General features: G+C 45.4%; 1 protein-coding gene across 11 annotated transcripts in view; it reads right to left on the bottom strand.

The window, feature by feature from the left end:
- Window positions 1–768: 768 nt before the first annotated feature.
- Window positions 769–12,203, bottom strand: part of SPATS2L (spermatogenesis associated serine rich 2 like) — a 161,821-nt gene continuing 150,386 nt past the window's right edge. For all 11 annotated transcript variants that reach the window (XM_036098507.2, XM_036098505.2, XM_036098504.2 and 8 more), the window contains 4 exons: window positions 10,044–10,153; window positions 7,421–7,523; window positions 4,377–4,597; window positions 769–1,673 (listed from right to left, as the gene is read on the bottom strand). In XM_036098507.2, the coding sequence (XP_035954400.1) occupies window positions 1,281–1,673; window positions 4,377–4,597; window positions 7,421–7,523; window positions 10,044–10,153 (827 nt within the window). In that variant the 3' untranslated portion in view covers window positions 769–1,280. The remainder of the gene's footprint in view (window positions 1,674–4,376; window positions 4,598–7,420; window positions 7,524–10,043; window positions 10,154–12,203) is intronic.

Below are 12,203 nucleotides of genomic sequence, written 5' to 3'. Positions count from 1 at the left end.
GCTTGGGCTCCCCAGCATCCATTCTCCCTTCCTGAGGAAACCATAGCCCTTCCCACAGGGCCCCTGTGCTTCTGGGGAGCTGGCCACACCCCACCTCCAGGGCTGGGATGCGATCAGTCTACACTAATTAGTACATCTTATCTGCTGCTCCCTCCCCCATTTTGGTGATTGGTGTAGTGACAAGCCTGCCAGCAATCTGGGCCAATGATTTTCAAGAACCTCGCAGAGAGTGTTTTTGCAGGGACTGCTGACAAGGACACTTGCTCCACGGGGATGCTACCTGGAGAGCCTCTCTTTTCTCCTGGACAGTGCAGGGGATGGACTTGAATCCGAGAAGCAAGGTAGCTATTTGCCATCACTCTGAACACAATGTCAGCCTAAGGAGGAAGGAGAGCTGAGCTAATCAAGAGAAATGAGCTGGAGTCCTGACCAAATTGGACCCAAGGCATACTTTGTTGCTGGACTTTTCAGTCACTGAACCAATAAATTGTCTTTATTGTTTAAAACGAGGCTGGGCTGAGCTTTATGTTTCTTGCAACCAAGGTTTCCGAACTCCCACATGGTGTCTAGGATGGTTGGGGTGCATACCCACCTATATGTGGGCAACGTACTGGCCAGAGCCATTGTGAGGCATTGTTTTTTTCTGAAAAAGTACTTGTCCTGAGAACAAGAGTATTGCGGAGAGCTCTGTGCCACCATCGCTCGAGCTTCCGCGAAGTCCTACACTGAATAGTAAAGTGGGCATCAGTAAGAAAAGCAAGCCAGGTGTCAAATGCAGCATATTTTAATTTGTTTCAAATAAAGCAATATATGTATATATATTTTTTTCAGAAAAACACCAGATGTTAAATTCTACAAAAGCGCATGTGTCTTCAGCAGATCATGTTTGTCTGATCAGTAAGAATTTTTCTTTTCCCACATTAACTCTCTAAAGACAAGCGATGGACTGACATCACCGTTACGACACAGGCTGCTACCGAGCCTCTGCTCTCTGGCCACACCTTGCTTTTCCTCACAAACGAGTAAATACCGCCTGGCTAAAATGCTGCAATGTCTCGATGAGAAAAAGCGTCAACAGATCAAGCAAAGCCATGAAAGTTATGAAAGCAAGCTAGAGCTGATTATTAGAATTAGTAAAAATGATTAAGAGAGGATGACACAACCATACAGGGTTTGTATATTCTGATTGACTCTCTTTTGGCAGCGAACTGGGTCAGCACCTCGGGCAGGGAACCAAAACTGAGAGAAAACTGCTTTTTTTTTTTTTCTTCCCTCCTAGCTCAGGCCACCAACGTCACAGCCGGGACTGAGAGGACCGCAGCATCCGTGGACACTTCTATTCTCGTGGGGCAGAGATTGCACTGTGAGACCCTAGCGACGTTACCCCGGAAAGGCCTGGCCTCCGAGCTGTCTCCGGTGTGCCTTCGCCGGGGCTTCTCCGAATGGGCTGCGGCCTCGGGGGTCTTTGTCCCCAAGGGGGCTTCTTGGCTTTTGGCGCCGCCTTTGTTTTTGGGACGGTAGCCATTGTGCGGCTGTCTTCTGTGTTCGTGGCGGTTGCTGCCCTTTGTCATCGGCTCGGCTTCATTTCCACTGCCCTGCGGCTTGGCAGACCCGTTTAGCCTGTTGTTATGGTACTGGGGATTAAATCTTCGTCTTTGGCTAGAAGACCCATTCTGCCAAAAAAAGAAAAGAGATAGGTATTAGATGCCAACAAACCCCAGGGGCCATCAGGGAAACCAAACCTCTAAGCCACAGGTAAGCTTTTGCATACCCTAGAGGAATATGTCAACATGCAAATGGGGTCAAGCTGATACAATCCTCAAGCTTAAAAGAATAGTGGACTGTTTTGTAAGTGGAACTCCAAGGAAATCACCGAGAGGAAGAGAGGTTTGGAAGTCTAGGTTGGAAGAGAGGTTTCAGAAGTCTAAGAGAGACAATTCCAGAACCAAATAAACCCCATAAAGTACGCCTAAAATATAATGGAATGAAATGTTAACACAGAGGCAGGGCAATGATGATTCTCTACCATGAAAATTTCTTGGACCTTCTAAATAGATTATGTATATGAATTCTCATTATATATGTAAGAAAAATGTAAAATTCTGCTTAAAATTTAGCTTGTAAGTTCTCTTCTCTAAAGCAGTTTTTCTACTTTCATCTCAAAACAAATACCATAGCTTAGAAATATTATCTTGGTAAATACAAGGATGGGGTCTATCTGGTAGATCCTGGCAGGACATAGAGGTGACGTTATTTTCCTATAGATGATTAGTTCTTCTTCTAAACTTTTTGTAGTTCTCAGCCAACACGAGTTCTGAAGCATCACACTGGAAAACTGGCAACCTTCAACAAATCAGCAGCCAAGAACATAAATGGAAGAGAGAGAGGAAGCAATGGTCCTCATGTCTGTCCCTGTACAAGGGAAGGATATCTGAACCCCTTGAGGTCCACAAGAGTCAACACTCACAGAGTGCTTGAAGCATGCCGGGCCTCCCGCAAGGGACCATCTCGTGCACCATCACACTCACCCTTTAAGATAGTTGCTATTATTTGCTTCATTTTATAGATGAGGATAATGAATTTAAGGGACTTGCCCAAGGTCTACAGTTAGAAAATGACAGAGCCATTCTCATTTCGCGCATGGTGTCCTGACAAGATTCATAAATAGGTTGTTCCGTGAACAGAGACCTTTACTGAAAATCAAATTTCTATTATTAAAATGTGTGATTTTATGACTTACAAACATACAAAGTTCTAAATTGGTGCTTTGTGACTGGATAGTATAGGTTTAGGGCAGACCCACCCCTAATCATTCAGGCCCCAGGGCAAGAGTACAAAGGCAGGCCCATAAACCGCATGACTGAATACTGTCTCTTCCCTGCTCTGACTCCTTCCCACATTGTGAGTGGGCCTTGCACACATGAATATGGGCCCTCTAGCCTGCACACTTAAGCTTCATCCTCACCCCCCACAAATAATCCTCCCTCTGGACCTAGGGATGTGCACACTGGCAGTATGGTTGGCTCTCAGGGTGCTATATCCAGGGAGTGGTCTAAACCGACCCTGAGAGTAGGCTTTGGGCCATCTGGGACTAGAATTCCAGGATCTGGAGTATTTGGAGCACTTTCCAGAAGGGAGAGTACAGATTCTGAGTAATGACATCTCCTCAGTCTTGCTCCATCTGGAGGGCTGTGGCTGGGAGAGGGCCAGGAGGAGTTACTCCAAAGCGAAGGGCCTGCCCCAAGGGCCCTTCTTGTCTGGGTCTGCAGCACTCTGGCTTCCATATGGAAGTATGTTTCTGTTTCAATGAGCCATTGCCTGAAATGCTTTATTGGAAATGGTAACCGTGAGCTGAAAAAGTATCTATGTAGATCGCATTTAATTTGGCTTCTTTTGTTTTTAGAGAAGTGAAAGGGAAACCTGGCCTAAATTTTAGACTTACTTTTCGTATGGGGTTTAATAATGACCAAAGAACAAAAACTGTGAAGATGTGTTTAGATTACAAGTAAAACAGATCCGATTATGATCTTTAGCCCATGAATATATGAAATGCTCTTTGTCAAAGTGCTGTTTTAATGTTGGGAAAAACATCTGGGCCCAGAGAAATGCCTGTCTGTGTCATTCATAACCCTAGACCACAGAATCCAACAGGGCACTTGCTAGAAAACCAGGATTTTGGAATGCTTTAAAAACGTCTCTTTATTTGAGCTCTCTTTCTTAGAGACCATGAAAGCTGTCTTTATAGCATGCCCAACATCTGTACCATCAAGTCCCATGTCTTGTTCGTCTTCTGACGATAAGGGGGAAATCACTTCTCCGGCATATAGTGGAGGAACAGAAGGAAAGAAGGTGACCTTTGGACACTTATATTTTTAGGTGCTATGGCAGAGAGGAATTAGTAATGTCACTTTGAAATATATTCTCTTTACCAAAAGCCCAAAAGAAGAGAGGGAAGTTTGAACTAACTTTGGCCTCTTACTGATAAACTACACATAAATGGGAATTCAAGGGTCCAACAGATGCCAGATTTCCTTTCACCAAAAAAGCCAGTGGCCAGGTACGGAATCTTGTTCCCACGTCCGTGTGAGTCCCTTCTGCACACGGGCCAGTTACCGGGGCTTGGGGGCGGGGGGTGGCCTCAAAGGCACAAGAAGAGCTGGCTCCTTCAGGTGGAGGCTGTTAATGCCAAAGTGTATGAAGGCCACCTCGTCCACCTGGGAAGGGGCCTGTGAAATGGGGATGGATGGACCAGGGGGCTTCCGTGAGGCCGGCTGGCAGACAGAGGCCTCCGAAGTCAGGCAGGTAGTTTCCTCCCGGCCCCGGGGTCTGCAGGACCCCCGGAGGCAGCGCACGCCGGCCTCCCCACATGGGCTCACCTGCTTATTAGCTGGCACGGCCTGGTGAGAGCTGTCGGCAGCACTGGGAAGGTTGCTCGCCATTTTTGGGTTTGCGGCTTTACCCTCCGAGGGCTTGTTGTGATTGGACGATTTTCGGGTAAAGTGACTCTGTTTCCCAGAGGTCGCTGCATGGGCGTTCAGCAGGGGCAGCAGGGAGCTGCAGGGAGTTCTTGAGGAATAGTTGTTCTTTGGGTGTGTAACTGCAACAAGAAAAGCGCGTGGCGTTACGGGCTGTGCCATGAACCCTCCTGCCTCAGTAACCCCTTAGCAGATGGGAGACACTGGCAGGAGCTTCAAAAAACACTGTTTTGTTTGTTTTTTGTTTTTTTTTAAAGATGTCATTGGAAAGGGCACTTTCGTGTTTGGGAGACCAGCAGAGTTCTGTGAGAGTCACTGGACTGTGATTACAGCATAATCATCCAAGTCGGGAAACAAGAAGACGTATCTGAGCGACTGTAATATTATTCCTTAGGTGAGGAACCACAGAAGGAAGAGCGAATGAAATCTCGACGTACCCTCTCATGCCCGTGCATGAGTGTATTCTGCCTCTCGGGTTCCCCGTTCCCAAGCCCGGGCCTGCCGTCAGCTTGCTAGACCAGTGGGTGCTGCGGAGACGCGGGAGGACCGGGAGGCATGAGGACACGTGTGTGTTCTGCCGGGTGTCAGGGATTTTGTCACCCTGGGTCATGCATATTCTACAATGACGGAGCCAGGCCTGGCGGCCCCAAACATGCCCTAAAGCACTGTTCGGATTCCACGAGAGCCACATTATCTGCTTTTTCTCAACGCCATTTTCTACAGCTCCGCTGCAGATGGGCACCGATCCCAATGCCAAAGTCAATGTGACTAATCACACAGATCCCAGCGGGCTGGTCTGTTCAATGTTGATGATCCCCATCCCTGCTGGTTTTGAAAGAGGTGGTTTGGGATGGGATGATTTCTGTGTGATGATGCCGAATCAGGGCTGGAGGGAACCACTCAAGGATGAAGTTATGACCTCCCTCTCACCGCTCACCGGAATTTGACTGCCATGCTCGACAGTCAGACCTTTGAATCTTAAAATTGTCACCAATTTTTAAAAGCAATTTTCTCTGCTACCTGTGTTGGATCAGACTTCATCCTAAGGTTCTTCCAGAGGATTAGCAGCGACTAGTAAGGATCATAGAACATTAGAAATGGAAAGGACAGGGGTGCATCTCTAGTCCCCGCATTTATAGGTAAGATGTGACAGCCCCCTGGGGACTGTCCAAACATGGCCAGGGGGGATTTCAGTGACTCTAGTGTTCACTAGATTCAGTTTCATGGGGGGGGGGCGGTCATTATTTCCCACATCTCAGAGATGACTCTTTTTGGTTCATTAGCTGTGGGTTTTCAGTGTGCTCTCAACAAAGCTGAGCCGGTAGGACGACTCTCTCCAACAGGGGAGGTTGTCTCCCATGTGGACCCTTGGTGTTTGGTACGGGATGGTTCGTCCCACTAGATGGCACTGGGAGTGCTCTAGAGGAAAGCGGGTGAAGCTGCACCCATCACGCCTCCTCAGCCAGTGACAGTCACTTGGCAACAGGGTCTCATTCATCACCAGGCTGAAGTGGAAACTTGCACAGACAGTTAAATGTCCAACTGTGAACCGGACTGTGCTTTTTTAGAAATGGGGCAAACGCTGGGGTTTGAGAATGATAAACGGGTTGATTATGACATAAGGGAGGAAACACATAAGGAAAAAAAAGGAAAATAATTGAAAAGAAATGTCATCAGGGGGCGCCCGGCTGGCTCGGTTGGTAGAGCATGTGACTCCTGATCTCGGGGTTGTGAGTTCAAGCCCCGTGTTATATGTAAAGATTACTTAAAAATAAAATCTTAAAAAAAAAAAGAAATGCAGTCAGAAAATCAGATAACTGCCAAAGATACGTGAACAAGGATGCTCACAGCGGTGTTATTTTAATGGTGAAAAAGTTGGGAGCAACCTAAATGTCCACAATCAGGCGACTGGTTACGTCAGTTATATTTATATAAATTATGAGTTAAATACGTTGACATGGAAAAATCTCAACCGTATGCTGTGAAATGATAAAAGCTAATCATATTACTATGTATTATGTAGTATAGTATAATAAATTGTAACATGTAGTATCATGATAGATGTAATATATAACTTACACAAATGAAACGTGCATAAAAAGTGCGAGGGATACATAAAAGTAATGGCATGTTCTATTTAATACAGTTCTCTAATTTTTAGATCAAGCTTCTCTTTTTTTATACTCAGGAAAAAAAACATTTCTGACTTTGGAAAAAAAAAAAAGTGCAGCCAAATCTCAAATTTTCAGCTGACTCTGAGGCTGTGGGTAATCCACGTCCCTCACCAGTCCTTCTTTTCCTCCTTGGGCCCGTCCTTAAAGCCATTTCACTGTTCATTCCCCCCCTCCCCCGATGGGTGGGCTGGAGTAGGAGAAAAAAAGATCAGCCAGTTTTGTTGCACATTAACTGCTCTAATTAAGGCTTAATAGCGAACAAGACTGAAGCTAATGGTTGAAGTGAAGTCCTTCATTATCTGCAGACTTCCCTCGGCAAGCAGAGAACCGACCAGGGGAGAGGCTCGGGGCACCGCTGAGCAGCACGCATACAACAGCTGGGCCCTTTATGACAAGAGCCGAATGTTCCCAGACTTGTTAGGGAGACCGGCTCTCAGTGTAACAGGTCTCTGTGGAGCCAGGCTATTGGAAATCAGAGAGGCAGTTTATCTGGCGGTGCTTAAGAAAAGTTTGCCGAAGATACAGACTAGTTGACCTGTTCTGTTCTGCTTCATAAATCCTGGGGATTTACCGATGGGCAGTGGCATTTGAAGACTCTAAGTTCAAATCTTGACATTTCTAGTGACTTGTGTCGTGACCTTAGATCATTAAATCTCTTCAGACTTCGCTTTAGCCCCGCTGGGGGACCGCACACCTGACATTTCCCATGTCAACTCCAAATAGCACCGAGCTTACTCACACAGAATTATTTAGCAAGTATGCAAAACTCACTTTCTCCGCAGAGCATGATTTGGGCCTTTAGCTGTTCAATGTCACAGGAGAACCGGGCAGCTTTCCCGAGCTCTTCATCATATTTACGCTCGCTGACAAAGTGCTGCAGGAAAGAGAAGTGAAACAGGAGCCCCACGGTTACGGAGTGACTGAGGCACACAGCAGATCCATTCACTCTGCTCTTCGGTGCCACTGACCCTGCTAAGCAGGAGGCCACTCATGCCCGCTCTGTCCCCTGTGTGGCTGTTAAATCGGGCCTGGTTTGACCTGCCTGGAGCACGATCACCTTCTCCTTCTGGGAATATGTGAGGGGCTTGCCTTTCCCCTGCCCAAGACCTGGAGAAAACTGTGATCGGGCAAAATGTGTGTCTGGACTCACTTGCTTAACCTTTGGCACCCCTCTACCTCCTTCTAGCATGTTCTGTCCTATTACAGATTTTGGGGTTGCATTCTGGCAGTCTTCCTAATTTGGCCAATGGCAATGGCTTGCTAAGGTATTACCCCCTCGAAAGAAGATGTGTTACCCTTCCCGATCCTAATAGGGAAGCAGAACGCCCAAAAAGCCTTTAGTAACTGGAAAACATGATCTTGAATGGAGGAATTTCAAGTGCTGTTAAAGGAAGTGGGACAGAGATTATTTTTCATTGAAAATTAAGATCTGTGTGTAGATGACAGAGTGAGAAATACAGAAATAACTATGACTCAGTCCGTCCTGAATTTGCTACGGAGTTTACCGCACAGTAGGGGAAACGGATACCACTAAACACAATATAAGGTAGAATGTGGTAGGTGCTTGAGGAATATAAAAGGGGAAGAATTATTTCCTACTAAGGGGAATAGAGAAAGTGTTATGTGAGAAGGAGCATTCGTGCTGGAACATTAAAAAAAAATATATTGATCACTTACCAGACGTGGACCAAATTCTTAACAGATAATCTCATTTTCATCTGATCACAGTATTATGAAGTCAGTACTGTCATTATCTCTATTTTATAGAGGGGGAATTGAGGTTCTAGGAATCTGATTGGAAAGTAATTTCCCCAAGGAGCTGGACTGTTTCACTCCAAAGCCTGTGCCATTAACCATTTTATGATGAGTGGGATCTGAATAAGCAGAAAGGAAACTTGGAAAATAAGCAGATGTCAATAGACCCGGAAGCGGGCAACTTCATATTCCTCACTTGATGTTCTAACCAGGTGGGGCACGGAGGTTGGAACATATATAATGGAGTCCAGTTGTGGATTTTATTCTGAGGGGAAGGGTAGGCCATACTGGGGGAGATCAGATCTGCTCTGGACTATGACTCTGGCCTTAGGGTGGATGACCAGGCTGGAGGGAGACAGGGGAGGCAGAAAGACCAGGCAGGAGGACATTGCAAGGGACTGGCTGGCAGCAACAAAGACCAGACGAGAAGGGAAAGACCATTAGGACTTCTCAGGACCCTCAGAGGAGGTCCTTATCCCCAAGGGGCTCCCTTTCATGCCTAACCAGGGCAGAGGGGACTGAAGTTACTTGCCACTTTCTACCACACCCAACGACTTTTATGCCTGGATGAGCAGACAGTCCTACTTAGAAAGCGAATAGCAACTGTGTCCTGAAAGTGCTCTAGACCCTAGAAGCTGGGTCGACGCTGAGCGTGTGTGTATATGTCTGTATGTTTAGTGTACTGGGGAAAAAGAAGAGGATAAGGGAAAATGTATAAACTCTAACTTCCTGTTTTGTCGTAGATACTTGTTTTTGCCCTTCTGGTAACCATTTCTTTTTCTAATAACTGTATCCCAATGCAGTTTCAAAGATCCAGTGTTGGTGGGTCTGTCAGTCAAGGCCTCCCTTGGCCCAATGGTGTCTATGATCCAAGTGAAGGCCAATCAGAATCTCCTTTGGGATGTGACTCGGGTGGGGTGGCACAAAGGGAGATGACATCTGAAGGTCCCCCATTCTAATGGTGCCCTGAAGAGAGTCTGGGAATTACATCTGTCTATGTTCCCCAGGTGGCTGCCTGGGTTTCTGCCTAAGTGTAGCCTGGAGTCTTCAGATCACACTTTGGTGAGCTACACTCATATTCGTTCAAATTCCACTTGTTCTTCAGGTTAGCCAGGGTCAGCTTCTATTGCTTGCAACTGTAGAGATCCAATAAATACATATCTGTGGGTGGTATTCTTAATAAAAGGGCAAGTCAGCTAAAAAGGATACCGGACAGAAGTCGCTGTATATTGTGTTAGCTTTAGAATCCTTACTGTTCTACTAGGTTCATACTCACTGTGTGTTCACATGTATGAGTGTTTATATACATACACCTAAATTACATATGGTGAAAATAATATCCCCCATTCCAGCTATAATTCATGGTTGAATACATTTTATTTGGGTCAGTCTCCACTGACTAAGAAAATAGCTCATTCTTCTCCTCTGTAATAATATATCCCTTCAAACCATAGTATCCTTAAATATAGTGATTAGTTGGTTCTTCGCCCTTCTGTATTCTCTAGTTCAACACTGTGAAAGAGAGAGCTGGGTGCATGATGTTAGATCCTCAGAGAGCAGCACTCTATGGATGCAAAACAAACAGAATGGGGCTCAGATCTCTGGCTCAGGGTTCAGGCTGTGATATTTTAGAACTGACCTTAATTTCTGCCCTGAGTTCAGCCAGCTGCATCTCTGCCATCTGACTGGCCAGATCGGTCAGTCTCTTTAGTTCTTCTGCTTTCTTCTGACGCGCAGTCAGGATCTCCACTGCCAAATAAGAAAGAATAATACGTTAGGGCCAGAGATCTAAACATATTAAATGACCTAATTTCTTGGAATCGGTTCTCCCTCCACACACTGATCGCTCTGTTGGACCACGACTATGTTTTCCAAGTTGGTTACTGAGGTGGGTTTGCCCTCGGTGCTCATGACCGATCACTCATTTCCGTATGTCCTTATCCACCAATCCCCAAATCAAACACGGTCCCTTCGGATTCACTGTACACCCAGTCTTCTTTGTTTTCCTCACTGGCGTCTGATCTCACTTCCTTAATTTGGACTTTTCAACTTGTGCATTACTCCAAACAAGTATCACCAAAAAAAGACGCTTGGTAAAACCCTGTCTGAATGATATCGCAAAGATAGGGAGTCCGCCAAGCAAAGGCCACTCTTCCGTATGTGCTGTACTATTAAATTCTAACAGCATCAGACCTTCTGAACTTTAACACTTACTCATTTAGAGCAACTAGCTGTGTTACTGGAACATGACATAAAATTTTTACTTTATTAGCTTTTTGTGGGCTAAAAAATGCCTCTGCTTTTGATACTCTGCAGATCTGTTTCCATTTTTGCAACCAAAGAGAAGTTCCAGACCAGAGTGCCTTGTCTTTGTTTTAAGTGTCCCCCATGGAAAAATTTCAAGGGTGAATCAAAGCCCACTTGGACTGGATTTGTGTATACTCTTTAGCATCTGCACATGCAGAGAAGACACCAGGGAGTTTTCTGGTGCCACATTTCACACGTCTGTCTGATGACCTAAAGGTTCAAGCAAATGTAGTAGTCCACAGGTGAATTTGTGTGCGTGTGTGTTTGTTTCCCAAAAGATCATAAAGCTCAAAAGCAATACTAACACATACAGTGAGATTTAAATATGAAATTTCATCTTCCAAAAGATAGCTTTTTGTTCTCTAATTTTAAGTCACATATGAACTGCCTTCATTTCTTTTGGACAGCATTTTGAGTTATGAGAAAAAACCAGTCCATCCAACGAAGATGCTACGCATGTTGGATTCACATTCCTTTCTTGGCTGAACAAAGGTCAATTGCTTTATTAGACCAGATTCACAGCACACACGCAGAGCTAAACAATGATTTCTGACTGTAAGGGTTCTTAATTTATAAATGTCAAAAACAGTCACTTCAAACCTCCCCCCCCAAAAAAAGTTCAAAAGCAATCAAGAGTTAAGATTTCCTGCACACCATAAACCATTCTGCAGACAGACTGAGAAACATCATCTTTCTATGCTGATACCAATGTTGAGATGTCAATAGAATAAGTAATCTATGACTCATAAAGCCTAATTGTTTGCTAAACTACTCTAATCATGCTTTGATTATTTACCAGGACTCCCCTTGCCTCCCATTTACAATTCCTTGTAGCTGAGCAGAGGCTGCTTTGTACCTTCGTCTTTCAGAATACAGAGGGGCTGGTGGAAAACGTGTCCCCATGATGGTTGTGAAAAGAATCTCCATCTGATCACAGACACTATATTACTGAATGATGTCCCAGCTACCCAGCCAGATAAGAGGTCACAAAAAGGTGGCCTATTATCACGTGTGGCCGTAGAGTACATACGTTTTGTTTGGTCCACATACTACTTTTACAAATTAATTGTCCACATTTGAAAATTAGGAGATTCCACTCGGAAGCTGGATTTCTGGCTTCTCTTAAAATACTGGAATTTCTGGCCACAGTTGGCCAACAGTCCCATGTGGCAACAACTGGTTACCCCTGAGTTGTTGCCCTTTATGGATGGAGCATGGCGCCCAGCGTGCCATGGTCACTCCCTGCCCTGCTCGGCTCATTAATGTTTCCAGCCTGGCCCCTGTAGGCATCTCCAATCATGGCAGAGTTCTTTGTGTTACAGTTCTTTGTGTCCACAATGCCTACGGCCTGGTACAAAGTGGGTGCCCAATATGTACGTTTGCTGAATGAGGACTGAATGAATGCGTCAATCCATTATTTAAAAGGAGTATGCCAGGCGCCTAGGTGGAGCAGTCGGTTGAGTGTCTGACTCTTGGTTTTGGCTCAGGTCAT

The sequence above is a fragment of the Halichoerus grypus genome, chromosome 4, assembly GCF_964656455.1.
Source record: "Halichoerus grypus chromosome 4, mHalGry1.hap1.1, whole genome shotgun sequence".
In the NCBI taxonomy this organism is placed as follows: domain Eukaryota; kingdom Metazoa; phylum Chordata; class Mammalia; order Carnivora; family Phocidae; genus Halichoerus; species Halichoerus grypus.
This window is presented reverse-complemented; position numbering and strand designations above follow the sequence as displayed.